Genomic DNA, 22,903 nt, shown 5'->3' on the forward strand with positions numbered 1-22,903 from the left:
AAAGTAATTGTCTAAATTTTCCAGAATGTTCAGTGACAGATTATTGTGTTTTGAACAGAGGAGCCGATAACTGCTGTAATTACACAGATATTTCTAATGTGGCTCTATGTGAGGCGAGGCATAAAACCAGGTAGCTCACCCGTCTCCTTCCTCCTGCTTCCTATGATGCGACTGCTGGGCTCACCTCTGACCTGACCTGAACAAAAAGAGGACGGCCAAGGCGGGGTTACAGGAGCCTGTATGGAGTGTCAGTGTTGTCCCACGTCATGATTGTCTTACCTCTTACATAATCCTGTGGATCGTCAGCAGAATCCCCCAGGTTCCTGCAGCTATTCAGCTGAAAGCACTGTGCTGAGGTCAAAGGTCACAGCTTCAAATCACATAGCAAACTTCCTCCATCTTTCTTCCAAGCACCAGACTTTCTTGGTCTTTATCAAAACTTTTTTTTCTTACGTTTTGGCCGTTTAGTTCATTTTCTGTCCAGTTCTTGATAAAAATAAAAATAACCACATTACAATCCCTGACAGAAGCATTCACATCCCTTCAACACTTTAGGAATTTGTACAGAATTCTACTCTGGTTCCACTTTGCTCTCAGTAGTTGTGTTTTCTCTGACCATTTATTTGTCATCACACATTTTGATAACTCTCGAAGATTTTTCTCATAATTTTACCTTCTCGTAAAGTTACATTTTTAGTACCATTAGTGTTACGACTATATTCTTCTAACTAAATCAAATTTCTTATAGCCCTAACTCTCTGTACAACTCACAGAAGGGATGAGTAAAACACAAGGAATTTTTTGAAAATATTTTCTGTCACTTGTAATATTCTTTTTGTAAAGAAAAGAAAAATTATTAAAATCAGATCTGGTATGAAAATAAGATTTTATTTTTCATTTATTTTTTTAAGCCAAAACGCCCAGCGCTGGTATAAACTGATTCAGTGAATTATCAGGTTTTATTCATCCAGTCAATCTCAGAAACTGACAAGCTTAATGGAAGAAGATCTTGCAAAAAAATTATATGGATGCATAAAATAGAACAAACTGAATTAACATCAGAATGTGCTTATTATATACATCTTTTATTTATCTGCAAATATTTTCTTTTAGCAAAAATGGTAAGTTTCAGATTACATTATTACAACCAGAGTCCATTTTCTGCTGCATAATAATCCATCTGATCATTATTATTGCAGCTCAAACACAAAGTCCAGAAGTACCAAAAACAACCAGAACCCGATTCCTCAGAACTGCTTCATTTTCCAAGCTCTTTGCCGTTTCTCTTCTTTTGTGTCGCAAATAATCTCTATGTGACGCAAAACGACCGACTGGAAAAACTCGGGGAAAAAAGTCCATTTAATGAGTCCAGATTCAGTCTGGAAGCAAAGAGCTGGTTCTGGTTCCACCTTCAGTCGTCACCTGATGGATCCCAGCTCACAGGAGAGACTTCACCAGCGCCACCATGTGGTCCACACCGCACGCTACATCCACCACCTGACCTGGAACGGTCACCTTTACAGAGAGACGCACAGATCAGAACATCAGCAGCACAAACCGTTTCCATCTTTCTGTTCACACATCAGTTTATTTTGATTCCTGGTGCGCCCCAAACCCCGCAGGGTTTCCACGGAGACTTCCACGCCCTCAAATCCTGTTTAAATGCTAATGTACGTCTGCGGAGGTGAATTGAAAAGCTCTCCGGGGGAACAAGCAGGTGCAGAGGTTAAAAACAGCGAGACAATCTTTTTCAGATGTGAAACGTTAAATAAATTGTTGGGTTCTGGAGTTTTACAACAACATACAGAAAATATATCAGCAGAACAGAAACTGTGAAAAATCTGCTGCCGGCTGTTTGCTTTTATCATTTTTAAGTCCAAACGGCTCAGTATTCTGTCACAGTCAGGTACAAGAACGGCACTGAGAGCCTCAAAAATACTGATTAAGACTATTTTAAAGTGAAAGTCTGGCTGCTTGGAGCAAAGTGTGTTGAAAGCATTAGTGGTTTAAAACTTTTGCACAGCACTGTTCATAGTCATGGGAAGAAGAAAGCACTCCATGTCAGCTTTAAGGTTTTAACATCAGGAGCCTCATCTATAAATGTCTCATTTAGAAAGAAACTGGCCAAGAAAAAAAAAAACAACTAACGGCAAAATATGTTACACACAACTCATGTAGAAAAACAAATGTGTTGTTGACTTTTTCAGTCAACAACAAACCTAACTACACTGAAAATATTCTTATATTTCCTTTATTTAGCCAGGTAGACCCCGTTGAGATCTAGATCTCATTTTCATGAGGGACCTGGACACTAAAAGTATTTATCTCAAAGTTCATCAAACCCAATGTTTTTTTTTATTTTTCATCTTTTATTGATTCAACTTAAGAAAATGAACTGCATTTGTCTTCTTACAACATTCTAACACACATAACCCTGTCATGGCAAATTTTGATGGCAATAAATTGTCCCAGACATTATTGTGGTAAATGATAATATTGTCATTTTGAGACCATTTTCAACTAATATAATGATAATGGCATAATAATGCAAGTTTGCCCTGTCAAAGATCAATAAGCTTTCATTTATTAACATTTATTAGTCTACTCCCCACTGTAACTGGAAGATATTTCAAATATTCAAAATAAAACCACCCAAAACAATAAAAAGCACAAACAACTGAAACCATAAATAACATGGATTATAAAGTCTCTATAAACAAAATGACCCTTCAAAAACGTTCATCATCAGAATAGCTGATGTAAAACAAGATAAGTTTGTTCTGATTTAATGTCAAACATTAAAAACAAAAAGGTTCTGCGTCTTTTAGGAGTTTGGAGCGTGAATCTGTCAATAAACATATAACAGCCTACCAAATATTGCATCCAAAAGTTCCTTTATGAATTATTACAAACGTGACTACGATTTGAAAACTTTATAGATGAAGACAAGATGGAGACGGCTATAAAAGACAAAGCTAACTCCAAACACCCGACTTGTACAACACATTTAAAACCTTTAGCCTAAAAACAAAACAAAATGCGATCTGTGTTCTCACCCTCCAGGGGAAGAACTGGTCGTCTTTCTTCCCAATACCCAAACAGCCTCTGACGTTCTTCCCCCAAACGAAAAGTTCACCTCGATCTGAAAACCAAACGGCGACATCAAAGCTACACACTTCAGTTTGTAACGTCTGGTCTCAGAGTTAAAGGTCTGTCTGTCTCAGGCATCGCAGCAGGAGTCGGCAACCTGAACAACCCAAAGAGCCATTTTAGGCCTTCCTGCAGCAAAACAAGCCACAGCTGCAGATGTTAGCTGACATTTTGATAAACATCTACTGTAGAAAATTTGCTGTCATTTTTAAAGTACAACAATTATAATTCTTGTTTTACATTCTAAATAGAGGGGAAAAAAAATAAAAAGGTAGCAAGCAATAGGATTGATATGTCTTCTTCAACGGGATCCTGATATTTGTGACGCATAGTTTCCAGTTTCCAAAATGATAAATGGAACCAGAAAAATGGATCTATAAATACATTATCAGTACTTTTAGTCTCACTTAATAAAATTATTTTATGAAATGAAAAACTGGTAAAACCTGGATTTGTCATTCTACCTATTTTGAAAAATCATTAATTATCAATTTTGTACAAAGTTATTAAAAGCCTCTTGCAGCTCCAGAACCCTGGTTTAGGGAAAAGGGTTTATATAATTAGGAATGTGTAAGTGAACCTCAATAAATGAAATTATCACTGAAAAGTTTGTTTAATTCAACAAGACAAACTCTCATAGACAGAGGGAAATATTTTTATAGTAATAATTTTAATGATTCTGGCTCACATGGAAAAAAACCCAAATATCTGTGTCAGTAAATTAGAATATAAAATTAGACAAGATTTTTTTAAGCACAAATGTCAGGTTTCTGAAAAATATGCAATTTTTTTTCGCACAATACTTGGTTGGGGCTCCTTTTGCATAAATTACTGCATCAATGCAACATTTCAAACATTTATTCTCAGCTGCAGAATCTTAAAACAGTGAGAAACCAGCGGATGTTTCCACTTCTGCTACTTAAAACATGATCTGACAACTCAAACGTCAAGGAGAATTTCTCAAAAATGTGACCATATCTGAGTCTCACCTGTCACTGCTGCGAAATGGCTGAGGCCACACCTGATCTTGATGACGGTCACAGAGGGGTTGAACTCCGAGCGTCCAAACAGAGTGGGAGGAATCCTCTCCGGGTACGAAGACTCAGAGAGATTCGGACCTTTTCCCAGAATACCATAGCCCCAAACAAACACCTCTCCTTTTTCTGGAAGAATTCAGAAATGTCAGGACATGAAGGCTTCAGATACCTGAATCAGTCTGTGTACTTCAGCATTTTCCTTCCTGGGTTTAGTTAAAGAAAACGGTAACGATCCCTTTGTGGACTCACCATTGAGAACGGCCACCTGGGTTCCTCCACATGCTGCCTGAACCACTTTCCCACAGCCTTTTAGTGGGAGATGACGCGGAGAGTTCATCTAAATGGTGAAATTACATCAAGACATCAGCAATGACCTCAAAGAAGCAAGAGCTGCTGCCCATTAATCAGTGAAGATTAATGGGCAGGTTGTTATTTCTAACAACCAGCCCATCCACCTCCACATTCCACACATCCACTGGATGTGTGAAGGTGCCAAAACTTTATGCAGAGGAACAACTTAAAGAGGAACGATGTACAGTCAGCACACAGCTTCAGTTATCACAACTAAAAATCAACCATCAGGTCCAAAATCTGGGAGTAGTAATGAACTCTGACCTGAACTTTCAGCGCCATATAAAGACAGTTACAGTCGGCCTTCTATCACCTGAAGAACATTTCCAGGATTAAAGAACTAAAGTCTCAGAAAGTTCTATAGAAACTCATCCATGCGTTTCTCTTAAGTCAAACTGATTACTGCAACAGTGTCTTCACAGGTCTGCATTCAAAAAAAAAAAAAAAGCTTCAGCTGATCCAGAACACTGCTGCTGTTCTCACTAAAACCTGGAACATAGAGCACATCACCTCAGTTCTGAAACCGAGAGAAAACGGCTTAGTACCAGAATACATTAAATATCTGCTGTTGTCATAGCAACCTTTGAGACTGCTCAGGTCTTTTGGTTCTGGTTCTGCTCTTCATCAACAGAACCAGAACCAAACATGGAGAAGCAGCATTCAGCTTCTATGCACCACAAATCTGGAACAAAATTCCAGAAAACTGGAAAACAGCTGAAACATTGAGTTCCTTTAAATCAAAAATAAAAACCCAGTTGTTTAGATTTGCCTTCGATTAATAATAACTAGAACATTGATTAATTCTGGTCTGAATTACAACTTTTTATTTCTCCTTATTTGGCCACTGGAATGTAAAGCTCCTTAAATCGTTGTTGCTGAAATGTGCTATATAAATAAACAACAAAATTTCAAATATCAAGTAAATTAGTTTTCACAGATATCCTTATGATTAGATTTTTTTTAATTGCACTCCTCTCTGCAATCTGTGATTCACAGTTTGACAACTTTCTAATGACTCTACTATCTTTTTTCCTGCAGCATAAGAGTAGTTTTAAAGAAACATGACCAGCTATAAACAGAAATATACACCTAAGCAGTGGACTGGTGGTCTTTAGGACTTTATTACAGTATTGTCTAAAGAAATGAGAATTTACTACTCAGCTCCTGGCTCTGCTCTGACACTAAATCACATTTTAAAAATGATCTTACTTCTCCATTTTTTCACAAAGTTCTCAGGTCAATTCAGATCAGTTGTAATGAGCTGATTTATCTGGTGTTTCAGGGCTCTTTTTATATGCAGTTCTACACCAGACTCTTCTTTATATTGATTCTAATAATGGCTATCCACTCAATAAGTAATCCTACCTGTCCTTTGTGGGTTTGTGGTCTCATTCTGCTTGATGCTGTTTCTTCCTTCTGACTGAGCTGCTACAAGACAAAGTTTCCTAGTTATGGGGCGTTGCGTTATACATATTTTGCTACAACGCCACACATTGACTTCATTGACTGGACTGATTAGTGGTTTGCCTTACCCGTTTCATCGTCCTCATCTGATGTTACTAGCTCGTTACCGCAAGTTTTTGCGGTAACACTTTATTTGAAGGGGGGTGAATAAGACTGACATGACACTTTCATAAACATGACATAACACCTGTCATGAACATGAATAAGCCTTCATGAATATTTATGACTGTTGTCATGAAGCGTCATTCGGTAAATTATGACACTTTTAATACGAAGTTGACATTATTCAAAATGTCTTTGTTATGAGAACTTGACATTAACCAAGAAATCATTACTGTTTAAATTTTACCTTTAACAACATAAAGTTACCTAATTTTTAAAGTGCAATCAATAATACTTTTAGAACAAATTTATATCAGTAATGATTTCTTGGTTAATGTCAAGTTGTCATAACAGAGACATTTTGAATAATGTCAACTTCGTATTAAAAGTGTCATAATTTACTGAATGACGCTTCATGACAACAGTCATAAATATTCATGAAGGCTTATTCATGTTCATGACAGGTGTTATGTCACGTTTATGACAGGTGTTTATGACAGTGTCATGTCAGTCTTATTCACCCCCCTTCAAATAAAGTGTTACCATTTTTGCACATTTAGCTGCGTCTGTTTCCGTTTCCGTTTAATCCTTCTCTGCGCTACCCTTTGTTCCTCTATTTTAAACACCACTGACCAAGACCTCTGATGTTTTACGTCAGGGTGTGTCTTTGGAAAGGAAACCAAAACAACGAGACCTGCTAGCACAGGCGGATGCGACTTAGATACAGGAGTTATGTCAGATCGTTTTTCACATAAAATCAGCTTCACAGACAATCAAAGGAAACCTATTTTATGTTAAAACTGTATTCCATACTGCAGTAGCAGCTTATATGATCCCCCTACTAGTACAACCACTGCATAAAGGCCAAAAAATATAAAGAATAAAGAGGAAACCGGACCCTGCAGCCCAAACGTTGGACCAGCCCACTGGGAAATGTCCCGGTCCTCCCCATTAATCACTGACAAAATCTTGTTTTGTGTCGTGTCTGGGGATGCACCGATCCACTGTTTTCACTTCTTATACTGATATCGGAGGTTTATTATTGATCAACACAGAAAAACAGTGCTGACTTGACTTCAAACGTTTTTGTTTTTGTTTGTTTTTTAACTCACATAAATGTACTGAATTACAAATGTATTTATTAACTCTGCTCCAATAGCTTCACAAGCTTGGTCAAACATGTAAAAACAACACAACTTTATTTTGTTCAGTCAGTGCAAGTAGAAGTATAACAGTCAATGTAAAATAAATAATAAAGAATCTGACAAAAATTATAAGTTGACTGCCTTTGTCAAACTTGAAAAAACAAACAAACTCCAAGTGCAATTAAGAATTAAAACATAATGTAAAGCAAGTGAAGCATTTTTCAATATAGGAGCCAATACAGATATCAATATCAGATCAGTGCATCTCTATTGGTTTCTTGGTCAAAGTCTAAATGTCAAACCAGTTGTTAGAAAAGCTTCCTGTGCCTGAAGCGATAACTCACCACCACAAACACAGAAGTCTTGTTCAGACCCTGAAAACCTCCCCAGCCGTCCTCACCTGGGTGGACTCAGTGGCCAAGGCCAGCTGTCTGTACTCAGAGTTTCCCCAGCCAAACAGCTGACCGTCCCTGGAAACGGCCAGGCTGCAGTCTCCATATGTGCTGATCTGCTGCACGTCCACGCCGGCGAGCTCGCCTCCCACTTCCACCGGAGAGGAGCTGATGTTAGGATGGCCCAAACCTGAGAAATATGAGGCCACCACATCAACACAACTAGATTTGATTCAGATTTTTGGGTGTCATGAATTTCCTCAAAATCAGTTTTCGATTCCAAACGATTATTCATAACGATTTCAGCTTTAATCTACGGGTGTGCAAATGATCCTCATTATCTACTCCAGTTTTACACTTAGACTTACTTTATTGTCATTGCACAAACACATCACAGCAAATTTGGTAACAAAATGATAAGTGGAGACATTAGAGTCTCTTTTGTGCTTATTAAGTTTTAAAAATGAATCCCTGTATCCTCCGTTTTGCTTTAACAGAACATTTTCAGAGACACAACTTTCTGCATATGGCCTCCTCCATCCAGAGGTTTCTGGCCATTTGACAGTCTTTGTAGTTACTTAGTGAAGAGTTGTAAAAAAATGTGCATTATTTCTCACAGCGTTGGATAAACATTCCATATTCATGTCACCTGTGGCTATAAAAACCAGACAATGAAAGAGGACTAGTTGAAATGAAATGGCAACATGGCTGTCCCATTTCTGCAACAAAGCTCTGACCCTTTCATAATGAAACTGAGAATCACAGTTAAACATCTTCTCCTCGGGTTAATGTGTGAATGTCACTGACCCGTCTGACCGTCGGCTCCCCATCCACAGGAATACACTTTCCCTGTGTCAGTGAGGAACAAGCTGTGGTCCTGCCCACACGCCACCTGGTGGACAAAACCCAAAATCAGGAGGTGCTGCAGTTTCAACCCGAGCAGTAAGATTCAACTAAAACTAAATAATGGTTTTAACTGTCTTAGGACTGAAACGATCAATCAGATCAATTATCATTAATCAATTACTGAAATAATCATCAACTAATTTAGTAATCGATTTGTTAACTTGAGTATACAGATTAAAAATAACATTGCCTGAAAGAACAACACACTCCAAGCAGTAGTTGAGCCAAAACTGTACAAAAAACACATATATTTGCATTTAAAATGAAAAAGAAAATCTACTGTCTGTAAATCTGTTCTAACCTGACATTTAAGCTTCACCTGGTGCATGTTCTGTAACATTTCTCCAATTAAGCAATTTTTCTAACCAATTATTAATCGGTTGAGCCAAAAACTAAACAGTAAATGCTTATTTTCTTATTTAAAAAAAGAAAGTGAATTATTTGTTTGCTTGCATTTTTTAATGCATTTATAACATTGTATAAAATAACTTAAGTGGTTAAGCAAAAAATGGGCAGAACATAGCAATTTTTTATCTAATTAATCCTCACAGTAATCAATTAAATAATAAATTACTAAAATAAGTTGTTAGTTGTAGCCTTAGTTGATACTTCATAGTTATCCAAACTTCTGACCAGGCATTTTTACCAGTCCAATGGCAACAATCAGCATAAATAACCAATATATTGACCAATATATTCTAATATTCAGATTCTGATTTATACTTTTTGCTTTCTTTTTGTCACATTGCATATTTGTGGCAGAAGACTGACCTGGACAACTCTGCTGCTGAAGCCTTTGATCCTGTGAATGATGTGGCTGCCACTGATGAAACACAAGGAAAACAGCGCCATCAGGAGGTTAGCACAGTTACTGCAGTCACTCTACACTATGGTAAAATGGTATATTTTAATGTTAAATATAACACTTTATAGCAAACAATGTGAGATGATCAAAATATAATAATTTCACTGCTGTACACAACATCAAATAACCTAGTAAAAGGCATCATGGACGAAATGTTGAGGCTGATGACAGAAAACATGAGGATTAGGAAATAATCAATGTAAACAAGTCATACTTCATGGTGAAGGTGTGAGCACAGACCTGTAGACTTCTTCATCAATGATCTTCCTCCCACACTGGCCGTACACGTTGTTCCCCATGCTGAACACTGGAGAGGCAGAAAGATGGAGGCAGCCACGATGCGACATGGATCCATGAAGAAGAAGAAGAAAAAAAGCCAAATTCATGTTTATTTGCTTCTGCAGCAGCTTCAGGTTAAAGTATAGCTGCAAGTTTCTGTTGGAGGAGCTGAGCTGATAGATTAGATTAACATAAGTTATCTCTTAAATGAAATAAATGGAAAATGTGGAATCAGATTTACCCTTGGCTTGAAAAATAAAATCTTCAGTATCTAATAATCTTCAGCAGAACCTTGGTTTGGGTTGGCCATGATTCTTTTTACAAAAAAAAAAAAAGAACCCGGACACGTTACGACAAACCAATTACCGGTTTGTATTCAAACTTCCTGGAGAGTGGCTAAAGTCACTATAAACTAAATGTTCCAGGGCATGAAGCTAATTTTTTACACTGTTTGCATGAAAAAAAAAATCATCAGTGCACCAATCTAAAAATTAGGTGAATGGTAAATGCTTACACTGCAAAAAAATACTAAATCTTACCAAGTACTTGTGTCTAGTTTCTAATACAAATATCATAGAACTCTTGAAATAAGACAAAACTAAATTAAAAGTAACTTTTTAGCAACATACAGGAGCTTGTTTTCCTTAACATTGGAATTATTAGTTGCACTGGCAGTAAACAACATGGGAAAATGGGCTGTTATACGTGAAATAATCTGTCAGTGAAACAAGTGCCCTTTATCAATATTAAGGAATTACTGATGAAAAACAAGCTACTATATCTTGCCAAAAAATGTCACTTTTTGAGCAAAACTGTGGGATCTCATTCGATGTACAGAAGATGGAGGTTGATGACTCAAACTCAGAAAATTTGGGGCTTAAATTTTCTCTATTTTTTCTCCATCCTTATTTCCCTCATAAAAGGAAAACATGAGCAGAGGTCTTTGATGTCCAGGATTTGTTGTGGTTCTCACCTCCCTCTTGGTCGGTGAGGACCAGGGAGTGGGCGCGGCCGCAGGACACCTGGACCACTCTGGTCTGCTGAGGCTGGGAGAGAGGCAACGCCACCGGGGACGGCTCCAGAACGTAGTCGTAACTTTTATCTGGATGGAGGGAACAACAACAAATGCATTCCTTCAGAAACTCACAGTCTGGAAAAAGTTTATCTATGTCAAAGAAACTGTCTTTTAGATTTTCCGTTTTACCATACCATACCATACCAACTTTATTTATAAAGCACTTTAAAACAACCACAGCTGATACAAAGTGCTGTACATTAAAACACAACATAATAAAAAAAAAAAATAAAAACTCTTACAGTTTAAAAACAAAAACATACACTCTAAAACTAGATCCCGCAGGAGTTAAAAGCCAAGTAAAATAAATGGGTTTTAAGACGAACTTTAAAAGTGGACAGTGAAGGGGCCTCTCTGACCTGCAAAGGCAAGTCATTYCATAACTTAGGACCTATGACAGAGAAAGCCCTGTCCCCTCTGAGCTTCCTCCTGGATCTTGGTACCTCCAAGAGCAGCTGATCTGCTGAAATTTAGATAAATTTAACTTTGTAACAATACTAAACCCAGACATCTTAAGGATTTTTTAAGTGCCTGAACTCCAATGTTCCCATTACAAAAGAAACAGAAAGTATTCAAACACCTTAGTTTTTTCATTTAATCTAACAATGTAGATTTATTTTTACACAAACGAGTAAAATTGTATTTTTCTTTTCTTTTTTTTCATCTACTTTACAACAGACCATAATCTGGAACTGAAAACAAGTTTTCATTCACTTCTGTAAAAATAAAGGTTTATGTAAACATTTAGGTGTAATGGGCAGACGAGTATTCACACCACTTATCTACTTAAAACTGACAGAAGCTGCTTTTCCACTGACCATATATTTGCACAATTTGACTTTCTGAAAATAAATCTGCTTAATGGAAACACAAAAACGTCTTGTTACAAGTGGAATAATCTGCCAGTGAAATTGGTCACTTCATCACTATTCAAGAATTAATCACTATTCAAGCTTCTACATCTCACTAAGGAGGTACCTGTGAGTTAGTTTTGTCTTATTTTACATGCTATAAGATATTTGCACAAGAAACTAACCATGAAATACTTGGAAAAATTTTTTGTTTTTGCGGTGTAAGAACAAAAGAAGGAAGCAGCAGCAGCCCAGCTCTTACAGCGGTTGTGTTGTGTGCGCTGGAAGCCCAGCTGGGAGTCCTTGTTCAGGCCCATGCCCCAAAGTTTGGTCACGTCTTTGGTTGAAGAAGCCAGGAGAGTGAAGCCGTAACCACAAGCAGCCGATGAAATCTACAACACAAGAGCAAGAGTCCTTTAAGATAACAAAAATCTAAACTAAGTCAAACTACAATGTTTTTCTACTTGGATCTTATGTGACAGATCAACAAGGTTTTCAAATGTTTTTATATACAAAAATGTGGAAAGCAGTGTGAAACTATTCTGAACCAATCGAAAAAAAGGTCAGTTATCTCAAGATTGGTGTGTTTCTGTTAAGCACATTTATTTTCGTCATTTCAATTTGCGCAATTCTATATGGTTAAAAGAAATGCGGCTAGTGATGTTTACCTGCTCTGCGGTCTCCAGGCGGTACGGAGTGTACTGATATCTGCGAGGTTTTTTGCTGCCGCTGTCCGGCACCACGAAGCTGGGGATCCCCAGAGCCCCAGTGAAGCTGAAGCCCCAAACAAACACTTTATGCGTCGGCTTTCTGTGCTCGCCGACGTACTGGAAAACCGGCTCGCCGCTCTTCTCCTGCGGTCTGGACGCCCCGCTGAGTGTCGCATAGCCACACACACGCAGGGCCAACTGCATATGGCGAGGGCAGAGACATGGGAGAGCCATCCTGAAGAAACAATTAGAGGGACACAAATATCATTAAAGATGTTTAAAAATAATTCAAATCAACATTCTGATGTAATAAACATATAGAAACGTTTCTAAGTATTTTAAATTTAAAATGGCTAAATAAAATCAGCACATGGTGTGATTTTATGGCTTATATTTTTTTTTTAAAAGTTAGTATATCAATAAACCATTGATCCTGTCAAAATGGGCAATACAGAAATAAATAAATTGTCTAAGTAATTAATATACCAGATGTTGCATCCAAAAATTTTAAAATGTGATTTGAAAATATAAATATAAATAAAATGTGATTTATATTTTTCATTTTACTTCTAATCTTACTGTTTTACAAATTAGTTTCCTTTATTATTTATTTTTCTAATTTTATTTAATGCATCTTTCCTTTGCCGTCTGTTTTTTTTTTTCAGTCATACCCTGATTCTTTTTCTTTTCAAATATCTTAATATAAAAATAAATTCTATGAATTCATTGCCAACAGCTCTGAAATACACACACACACACATATATATATATATATATATATATATATATATATATATATACGTTTAATCCGCAAAAGTGGATTAAACGTTTTTCAAACGTTCCAGACAACCAAGTAAAAATTATCAAATTGATCCCACCACTGAAATATGAAGGGGTGTTTAAACAATCTGTCAACGCCGAATTATAATAAAGTTACTCTTAATGCATATTTACCAGTTCAAGTTTTTCTAATGAAATTGTGTTCTTTGAAGCATTTAAATTAATCTTAAATTTGTAGAAAAAGTTACGAAATTCCACAAACTGCTCCACGTTTTATCAGAGTAGCGTCTGGACTCACCTTCACCTTCACGTTCCTTCCCGAAAAGCAATTAATTGTCAAATCTAAAGAACATGGAGTAGATAAGACGAAGATATATAAAACGTTTTACTGTCATTATAGTTTACTTTTAGCTAAATGAGACAGAATAGTATAAACTTCCGGTACAATTCTCCTTACAGTAAAATGTAATTCCATTTAGGAAGCACAACGCCACCTGCTGGAACGGAGGGTAGACTTACTCTATAAAAACAAGAAAAAGACTAAATCAGGTAATCAATTATTAAAGAATATGATTAGACAGAGCTAAGAAAAGAGAGGGGAGAATTATAAAAAGATGAAAGATGAAAAAAGTTAAAACAAAAAAAACTATTCATGGCATAAATTAAAACAAAGTAAGTGAAAAGTGTTGCACTAGAAACAAACCAATACAGTATGAAAAGTTTAAATATAATGATACAAATGGCCACAGAGGGCACAAATGCAAAAAGAATGAATGAAAACCAAACTGAAAACTAATTACTGTTTACCTCTTCAGGATTTTTATATTTTCAAAATTTCCTGATAATATTAATTCCATGTCCACCTCTCAACCCGCCATCTGAGTATATTACATGTTTTCCCATTAAATCATTTTGCTGCACAGATTAAGACTTCTTCATTTTATTAATGTGCACTATGGACAAAAAGCAGTTCAGTGAGCACAACTATGAGCACAGATGTGTTTGTTTGAACTGTGCACAATCAAGCGACAATCCGCTGTCGTGCGGGATTAGAGCTGATCTGGAAACGAGTTAATGCTGCAGGACAGTCGGTCAGGTGAGAGCCTGACCTTAACCTCACGGCTCATCGGCCCCACATCAACAGCGGCTGAACAACCTGCCAGGTGAGTCATGTGGAAACGCCTCACCTGAGTCAGCTCTGAAGCTGCTTCTGTTCCTGTCTGTGCACAGAAATACGTCACACACAGGGGGTGAGGTGCTTCTGAAAGTTCATCAGAGGGTGTGAGCGTAGCGTCTAGAGCTGCAATGCGTCTGAATGTTACACGTGGTGTCTGTTTATATTTTACAAACATCACCATTCTGGACTTAACACTACAAAGCTTTATGATTCCCATTCAGAAACAAAAATTTAAGCTGATGACATTAGATTATTGGAGAGATAAAAGTCCTAGAAATCATTTAGAAATGCAGCTAGCGGTTATTTTAACACTTATTTTGACAAGTAATCAGATAAAAAAAATTGTGGAACTCTTTGCCAATTTTTCATTTAACCATTTCTTTTAAACAATATTAAAAATACATAAAATAAACAAATAATTAAATTCCGTTTTACATAAGAAAATTAACATTTTACTGCCTAAAATGAGCTGCATCCCCAGAACTAAATGTGGAGAAGCAGCATTCAACTTCTATGCATCACAAATCTGGTGCAACAAACTTTAGTTTTGCTTATTACATTTTGAATTAACCAACAAATAGGAAAATGTGCTTAAATGGATTCTTTTTCTTTACAGAATTTTAACAGGATGAAGCTAAAACTGCCACTTGAGGAGTTTGGGGCACTACATATGTACAGACAAAGGGTTTTTATTTTTTATTTTAAATGCATAATGTATATATTTTCATAGAGTTTTGGTTTAATTACTGCTCTGAGTGTGTTGTCCTTTCAGAAAATGGCATTGTTTTGAGCCAGTTAACAATTAATTGATTATTAAATTTGTTGACGATTACTTGAATAATCGATTGATCATGATCAATCTGATTGTTTTAACCCTATGAGCAATTCAGCATTTTAACAGCTCCCCTCACCATCTTCTATTGATGATCTTGTTGCAGCTGAATAATTATGCTGATGTCTGAAACAAGTAATTAATCTAACCAGCTGCTATATCGAGGTTTCATTGGTTTGCTGAATGAGCCCCCTCATATCGGCCATCCCGTCTAAAAGCAGGTATCTGCCGAGAAGTAGCGACTCTAATCCTTTAAGAGGATAAACTGTGAGATCCAGAGGGAGGGATTCAGGATTCACCGACTGTCTACGGTGGCCTGCACAAGGCATTTCTGCCAACTTAGCAGACTGAGTGTGTGTCTGGTTGAAAACTGCTGCTGGAGTCTTTATTATTATGCCTTCATGGAGCAGGAAGGACGATGCAGGTTGAGGAAAACTCAGTGAAACATGAATCTGAGAACTGATGGAACGGGGAGTTAAGGTGAGTCGGAAACTCTTTTAAAATAAACACTTTGGGTTCAAAGATATGCCCAAAAATTCTGCATAAAACTAGTATTAAGTATTTCTCATATATCTGCAGCCTTCAGTAATAGAAGTCATTTTATTTGACTTTGCACTGTAATTAATTTTAATACTTTAAAATATTTTTTTTATTTTTATGCGAAGCAGAAAAGTTATGACAAAAAAACTACATTATTTTAAAAAGCGTCTTGGAGATGTATTTATTATTCATATGGTAGGATTTTATAAGACAGACTAATAAAGTAGTGAATGGTTGTGAAATGGAAGCAAAATGATGCTCTGTTTAAAAAGTCTCAAGCATATTGCATAAAAAAGTAATCAACTCCTTTGATTCTACATTTTACTAAAAGTATTCTGGGTTTGTCTCTGCCAGTTTTGTTCGTCTACAGAGTGAAAGCTGTGACTAAAGTAGCTCGGGTTCGGTCAGAATGTCTGTTAACATCAAAGTTTAAGTCTTGGATTTAGGTCTAGACTTTGACTAGACCATCTTAACACATGATTATGCTTTAAAATTTCACTGTAGCTCTGTGTTCCTTCAGGACTGTCCCAGCCCCTCACATAATGCTGTTACTGTGTTGCCATAAACATTTGTTTTAAAGAATTTCATCAGAAAATGTTGATGGAAATGTTGTCAGCAACATTTGAAATAACTTCCTTAATTTTGCAAAAAAGTTTTCACCTGAAGTGGTTTTTGGCTTTTCTGAAAAAAAGCTGATGTGGTAAAGAGGAGACAGAAAAACATTTGCTGAATAAGCTCTGATGTAAGAAACTCTCCGATCCACTAGCGGGTCTGTGCCTTACCAAAGGCACAAAACACCAGGCCTAAGTTCTAAGTTTATGCCTATTATTGAAAATGAGTATGAATCTTCCACAGCTGCAGTGCATCTGAAAATTGATCTAAAATTTTCTAGAAAAAAATGTAAAATCTGAGTTTGAAAAGTTGAAAATTTGCTAGAAATAATTCAGATTTTGAGAACAATCTCAGAAAACACAAATACATTTCTGAGTCAAAAGTTTTAAACTTTTGAACTTTCAAAAGTTGAAAGCTTTGACTTTTGAAACTCAGAAAATCACTTGATTTCTTTTAGAACATTTCAGAGTTTTGGCAGGAATTTATTCTGTAGATTTTTTTTTCAATCTACAGCGGCCTTAATACGTCATTGTACATTTGTGGGGGTTAGTGTGGATGAAAACCATTCCAAAACCGATTCTATGTGTATTATATTAACTTTTAAAATTATGTGAAGAAAGAAAATGTTTTTTATTCAGGTGGGTGTGTACAAGGCCTGGTAATCTGATGAGGTCACAACTAACCAATTAGATTAGAGCGTTTTGAAAGCCTAAATATATTTTTAAAATTTCCACACAAAAAAAAAAGCTATATTGTAGTGTATATTCTAGGTAAAATGTATAATCTTTTCATCTACTATATGACATCAAAACATGCCAACACTAATATATCTTTGTCCATGTCCAGTCTTACGTCCATCCAGACTGCCATGCCTGCATTGGAGGTGATCTGCAGCCTGATTGGCTGGCTGTGCCTCTACCTGTTGTTCTGCTCCACCTTCTCTCAGCGAGGGCCCGAGTGGAACTGCCGCTTGGTCACCTTGACCCATGGGGTCATCATAGTGCTGCTGACAGCATACGTTGTGTTTGTTGACGGTCCCTGGCCCTTCACACATGCAGGTCAGCAGCGCAAAACACAGAAACTGTGATGTGATGATTCAGTTTGAAGGCAAACATGGCGGATTGTTACTCAGAACAACAAATCCAAAGCCAAATTACGATGGTTCTCTTTGTTTAAACCAAATATTAAGTGGTTTTTATTATGAATTATTGAGATAATTTTGCAAGTCTTATTCCCAGAAGTTCAAAAAAGACCAGAAACCATTCTGCTGCAGTTGAATCTGTAGACATGTTGAGAATGGACACAAAAACCGGTTTGGTGGGTGTAGCTTTGCAAATAATATGGGTTAAAAGTCCCACACTAAACCTGTAGCTCTCAATAAATGATTTGGAGACAGAAGTTATTGGTTAAATAGTAACATTAAGACTTTTTATATATATATATATCTTCTCTGCAGGTACAGAAAACACTGACCTCCAGATATTTGCCCTGGCAGTTTGCCTGGGCTACTTCTTCTTTGACCTGGGTTGGTGCGTGTGCTACCGGAGCGAGGGCCCAGTCATGCTGGCGCATCACGCCGCGAGCATCGTGGGCATCCTCCTGGCGCTGCTGATGGGGGTGTCGGGCTGTGAGACCTGCGGGGTGATCTTCGGTAGCGAGATCACCAACCCGCTGCTGCAGAGCCGCTGGTTCCTCCGCCAGCTCGGACTCTACGACAGCCTGCTGGGCGACGCCGTGGACCTGCTCTTCATCCTGCTGTTCGCCACAGTGCGCGTCGGCGTGGGAACCGTCATGTTTTACTGCGAGCTCACTTCGCCCAGGACTTTGCTGATAATGAAGCTCGGCGGCGTGGTCATGTATTTGCTAGCCTGGCTGTTCATGGTGGACATCGCCAGGTTCGGCTACAAGAAGACCAGGGCCAAATACAGGAAGTGGATGGAAAACCACCAGCTCAAAGGCACGAGTGATGAAAAACCAATTGGGCACGCAGACAAGAGTGATTGAAAAGACCAACTCAACCGCTTTCACATGTTTTTAACAGACGCTCCATTAATTATTATTATTATTATTTTTTTTTTGCCTGCGGTACAGTGGACTGCAACTTTTTTAAAGTCTGTGGAAAAAAATTCTGAAAAACCTAGATAAGCACGTTTATTTTGCAAACCAACTAACCATTTAGGGTCCATGTTCTGTCTGATGAGCATACGTTGTCAGAATAACATATGCAATGAGTACGCATGCGCATTAAGAGGTTCGACCTTTAGAGGAGTTACGACACCCGGTCTTTGAGTTAGCTAAATATTTACATTACAAACTAAGTATTAGTTGGCTTGTAATGTGAATATTTAGTTTGCCAACTAAATATTTAATTTGAAGATAAATATTTAGCTTCAAGCTGAATAGCTAGCATGCTAACTATTGCTGATAACAGAACCTCACTTTAAGTCTTCTGTATGATTGCTATTATGGTGCTAAAGGTGCTATTTACAGCTTTGTTTGACATAAAGATGATAAATAGTGTCATACTTTCATTACTATAAGCTTCTATTTGCCAAAATTGTTTATGTCCATCTTGTGGAATCAAACTCATCCTGAGATTTAAAATATTTGCCAGCAGGTTGATTTTTTTTTTTGCTACATGGCAGATTTCAGAAGATTAAAGTGACCAAAGGGTGAAACCAAAACCCAAAAAGGGACAAGGGTGTATAGAAAATGGATGGATGGATTTTGGACATTTAAACAAACCTTTTCATACCCTTGTACTAAACAAATGGTATTTGTACTTTTTTTTGTAATTCAAAGTGCAGCAGGTAAGTTTTGAATCTGACCATTAAGACCATGCTCAGAAAATGTTGAAAAACTCATGTCCGAGCCAGAGCAGAGGAGAAACTACTGTTATATTAAAAACAATAAAAAGCAACACTTGTGGAACAGCTTAAAACAGTACGATAATAAATCTTCTTTAAGTAGTTTGTGTTGATACATTACATGACATCATGGTGCAAAACAAGGAACAGTGGATAAAACCACAGAGCTGATACACTTTAAGCATTTTACAATACACATCTTTACATTACAACACGTCTCTCCTCAGTCCGTCTTTGCTTTATCGTCCAAGAAGTGAAAGCCACAGTGTGATCGGCGCAGTCTTACGGCCAGTGAGTCCAACCTTTAAAAAGAAGTAATCAACCAAACACATTAGAGGGAGCCGGTAGCAAAAATAATGGAGTTTAATTAAATCCACGCAACTGGACAGGAAGTAAACGGCATCACTGCAAAAACACAAAATATTACTAAGTTAGTTTGTTTGTTTTTTGGTCTAGTTTCTGGTGCAAATCTTAGCACACTTAAAACAAGAAAACTAACTTACTAGTAGGAGCTTGTTGTAATTTAAAAAAAAAAACTTAATACATTATAGCAAGACATTTTTCCAAGTTATATGTTTTGTCTGCCAGTGGAACTAGTACTTTTTTAATCAATATTAAGGAATTATCTTAAAACAAGCCCCGGTATCTTCCTGAAAAGCTACTTTTAAGTTAGTTTTGTCTCATTAAAATTTATTTGTAGTAGAAACCAGACCAAAATATCTGGTAATATTTTGTGCTTTGTAATATTTTATTTTGTAGTATATTACTAAGACTGCACTGATTCAGGATTCTGCTTCATCTGAATGCCTAAAACCAGCCAAGTAAATATAAATTGCTTCCAAATGTGGAATATACAGTAGCTGAGACTTTTTCCAACAATATTCATAAGCTAGAATGCCCAAAGTTTTCTTCTCCACTGTCACTGCATGCTTGTCCAGGAGGAGTAAATGCTATTTGCCGGGTTTCTTTACATAGAAAGATTTTTTAACTACCGTAGTTTGAATGCACTGCAAAAATACTAAATCTTACCATACCAAATATTTTTGTCTAGATCAGGGGTCTGTAACTTTTATAATCCAAAGAGCCCATTCTCAGTAAACACAACCAACACAAACGTACATGTCCAGTCCTAGTGGAACAAATGATTTGTTGTCTTTTACCAACAACAAAAGAGAAATCCTACAACTGCTAAAATCTGATGCCACTCCATTTTTGTTTACATTTTGTGAAGAAGAAAGTTGTTCTCAGTGTCTTCTTCAGAGTCTTTGCGTCATTTCCTTCGGTGGTTCTTGGTGCAGCGCCACCACAGGTGAGGAGGGGAAAAAGCTTTTCAAAGGAAGTGTAGAAGAGAATCACAGCAGCTGAAAATGTAACAAATGTTGCAATTTTGGTCCCATTCAATCCAAATATATCAGACTAGGAGGTGTGAAAAAAAAATCAGTGAAGAAATAAGGAATGTGCTGGATCAGTTAAATTAGTTCTGGAAATGGGATTTTCCATACAAAAACCTGGAAATGTCCATGTTTTGTCATCGGTGCTCGTTGTTTGTTTGAACCATTTCACCAAACCAAACAGTGAAATAAAACATCCAAGAAATCAGAGTTTGCGTTGGACATGAAACGCTTTTCACAGTGACTCTCATTTCTGCTTAACTCAATCCACTAAAAACAATATTTTAGTTTGTCTGCCTCTCAGTTGTTGAAAACATTTGTGGCTTGGCAGTAACATCTGAGTCTCTTTATCTTGGAGGAAATATCATTACGAGATAGCACTTTTACTTTCATGCTGTTGAAGCATCCATGGAGTCCTGAACGCCTCACCATACCTCCCTTTTTCCATTTCATACATCCAGTGTTTACGATCAGTTGATTGTTTTTATAGGGAAAAGTCTCTGCAGGTAAAACATGATAATCATCCTTTGCCCAGTAGAGCTTCCATTATCGGTGGGTTAAAGTCAAGTAAAATCCCCCGTTTGACTCAGATCGGGTCTACGATCACTGCAGTCCCTCTGAAACAAAGCAGACAGGGCGTTTGATGACAGGTGGAGTAAAAACAGTCACATTGTACGCAAAGAGAGCTGAAACCCACCGTTATCATCTGAGTCTGTAGATCTGTTGATGTGGATTTGCTGCAGTTCGTTGTACTTCATCTCTACTTCCTGCAATAACATAAATACAACAAAACACTGTTATAAAAAAAATCATCAACATAAACTACAGGATCCAGCATGCGAAGATGCAGAAGCTACATGAATATGAAACTGGATACATTTTCTATTTCAAAATTTCAGGTGTTTTCTGACATTTTTTAAAGAAATAGGGACCAAAATGTTTGGAAAATTATATTACCTCAGACCTATAAAAAACATTTTTTATACAGAAAGGTAAACATAATGAAAAGCATGTTTAATACCTTCTTAATTTAATAAATGAGATTCACTGGAACACATATTAAAATGTATTGAATTTGATTTGATATAACAGCACTTTGCACCAATCTGATGGTTAGATAACCATAAGATTGAAAAGAATAAATATCCTGGTTGTTGAGCTCTCATGTCTATTAATTCTAGTTACATTACACTACATCAAAAATTACTTATTTTTTATAAAGAAAAAAAATAAAGAAAAAATATAAGCAATCACATCCTATTCATTCATTTTTCAGTCCACTGAGGGCAAATCAAAGCAATTAGACCAAACTTAAACACTGCAGGTTGCTTTACCACCAAACAGGGTTTAATCAGTTGAAACACATTTAAAGATTTTTCCATCACATGATGGCTCCCAGGATTTCTGTTAATGATAAAGTCATTTTAAAACAAACTCCAGTGTGTTTTACCTGCAGGTACTGCAGGTCAGCCTGCAGGAGACGCAGGTGGGTCATCAACTGCCTGCTCAGATCGGGGCCGTCGCCCCCTGCCTGTGAGGAGGAGGACAGCAGCTTCCTCATGTCAATCGTGACGTCGTCGTCGGCGCTGCTCTCCCCAGAACCGGCTTCAAAGTCCAGACCCGCAAAACCACCTGGTTAAAGACCAGAAGGTTTCAGAATCTGAACAAAAACATCTAAACTTCATTAAGGATGCGTTTACACCGGTCCTGTTTAGTTCCCTTAAACCCAACTCCAGTCCATTTGTCTAGAAAGTCTGGTTTGTTTGGGGAGATGTGAATGTGTTGAACTCTGTTTTGGACAAAAAAGCGAACTCTGGTCTGCCTATAAACTTATGTCTCAGTTCGGTTGAAGTTAACTCTAGTGTGGTTCAAATGCCAATGTGAACGCCAAGAGGACCAGAGACCACTCCACAAGCAGGAAGCGGACTATAGCGCAGGGCATTATCAGTAAAGACAATCAAAATATGGTCTTAGAGCTATCAATAAACTTCATGAATGCACTGCTAAATGCGCTAATGACAGAGGAACAACTTACTAACTTACCGTTACAGGAAAATAATTGTTTCGCCATCATTGGTGGCTACACTAACTACCCTTAGGATTTAGTACAGGCTCTGCTGACAGTGTGAACACCAGTATGACTGACAGCATGATTGACTGGTTGTGATTGGTAGTTTCTAATTAGCACTGGGAGCATTGAGAGTAAGGAGCTCGACTTTGACACTTTTAATGTACTTTTAGTGCAAATTTCAATAGAACTTTCCATTAAAAGGGTCATTTTCCTAATGACACATTATGACAACAGTTGTAAACATTCATGAAGACTCCTTCATGTTCATGACCATTGTGTTATGTCATGATTATGAAAGTGTCACGT

At 37.2% G+C, this 22,903-nt stretch overlaps 3 protein-coding genes across 6 annotated transcripts in view; 1 reads left to right on the forward strand and 2 right to left on the reverse strand.

Moving 5' to 3' along the window:
* Positions 1-869: 869 nt before the first annotated feature.
* On the reverse strand, positions 870-13,572 carry rcc1l (RCC1 like). 2 transcript variants are annotated; one of them, XM_008428518.2, is made up of 13 exons: positions 13,406-13,572; positions 12,286-12,562; positions 11,880-12,009; positions 10,665-10,793; positions 9,653-9,719; positions 9,319-9,370; positions 8,449-8,533; positions 7,650-7,831; positions 5,904-5,966; positions 4,437-4,524; positions 4,140-4,313; positions 3,057-3,142; positions 870-1,515 (listed from the first exon to the last, which is right to left on the reverse strand). In XM_008428518.2, the coding sequence occupies exons 2-13, from the start codon at positions 12,559-12,561 to the stop codon at positions 1,438-1,440; spliced, it is 1,410 nt and encodes a 469-aa protein (XP_008426740.1). In that variant the 5' UTR covers position 12,562; positions 13,406-13,572; the 3' UTR covers positions 870-1,437. The 2 variants fall into 2 exon arrangements, with proteins under 2 accessions (XP_008426740.1, XP_008426741.1); XM_008428519.2 differs by lacking the exon at positions 5,904-5,966 and having other exon boundaries at positions 13,406-13,571.
* A 1,869-nt stretch (positions 13,573-15,441) lies between these two features.
* Positions 15,442-19,344, forward strand: tlcd5b (TLC domain containing 5b). The gene is made up of 3 exons (XM_008428523.1): positions 15,442-15,596; positions 17,115-17,326; positions 17,725-19,344. Exons 2-3 carry the CDS (start codon positions 17,137-17,139, stop codon positions 18,270-18,272), a joined length of 738 nt encoding a protein of 245 aa, XP_008426745.1. The 5' UTR covers positions 15,442-15,596; positions 17,115-17,136; the 3' UTR covers positions 18,273-19,344.
* arhgef12b (Rho guanine nucleotide exchange factor (GEF) 12b) overlaps positions 19,147-22,903 on the reverse strand; it is a 47,273-nt gene continuing 43,516 nt past the window's right edge. For 2 of the 3 annotated variants that reach the window (XM_008428522.2, XM_008428520.2), the window contains 3 exons: positions 21,977-22,158; positions 21,224-21,293; positions 19,684-21,143 (listed from right to left, as the gene is read on the reverse strand). In XM_008428522.2, coding sequence (XP_008426744.1) covers positions 21,130-21,143; positions 21,224-21,293; positions 21,977-22,158 — 266 coding nt within the window. In that variant the 3' untranslated portion in view covers positions 19,684-21,129. Of the gene's footprint in view, positions 19,438-19,683; positions 21,144-21,223; positions 21,294-21,976; positions 22,159-22,903 lie in introns of those variants that run through there. The other variant, XR_535441.2, reaches the window with a different exon arrangement.

Source organism: Poecilia reticulata, linkage group LG14 (assembly GCF_000633615.1).
Source record: "Poecilia reticulata strain Guanapo linkage group LG14, Guppy_female_1.0+MT, whole genome shotgun sequence".
NCBI classification, from domain to species: Eukaryota; Metazoa; Chordata; class Actinopteri; order Cyprinodontiformes; family Poeciliidae; genus Poecilia; species Poecilia reticulata.

Coding starts and splice junctions, on each gene's coding strand:
- tlcd5b (XM_008428523.1), top strand. CDS start 17,137: ATGCCTGCATTGGAGGTGATCTGCAGCCTGATTGGCTGGCTGTGCCTC. Junction 17,327..17,724: donor CTGGCCCTTCACACATGCAG/GTCAGCAGCGCA, acceptor TCTTCTCTGCAG/GTACAGAAAACACTGACCTC.
- rcc1l (XM_008428518.2), bottom strand. CDS start 12,561: ATGGCTCTCCCATGTCTCTGCCCTCGCCATATGCAGTTGGCCCTGCGT. Junction 9,720..10,664: donor CCTCACCGACCAAGAGGGAG/GTGAGAACCACA, acceptor CTGCCTCTCCAG/TGTTCAGCATGGGGAACAAC. Junction 7,832..8,448: donor GGGAGCCGACGGTCAGACGG/GTCAGTGACATT, acceptor CATATTTCTCAG/GTTTGGGCCATCCTAACATC.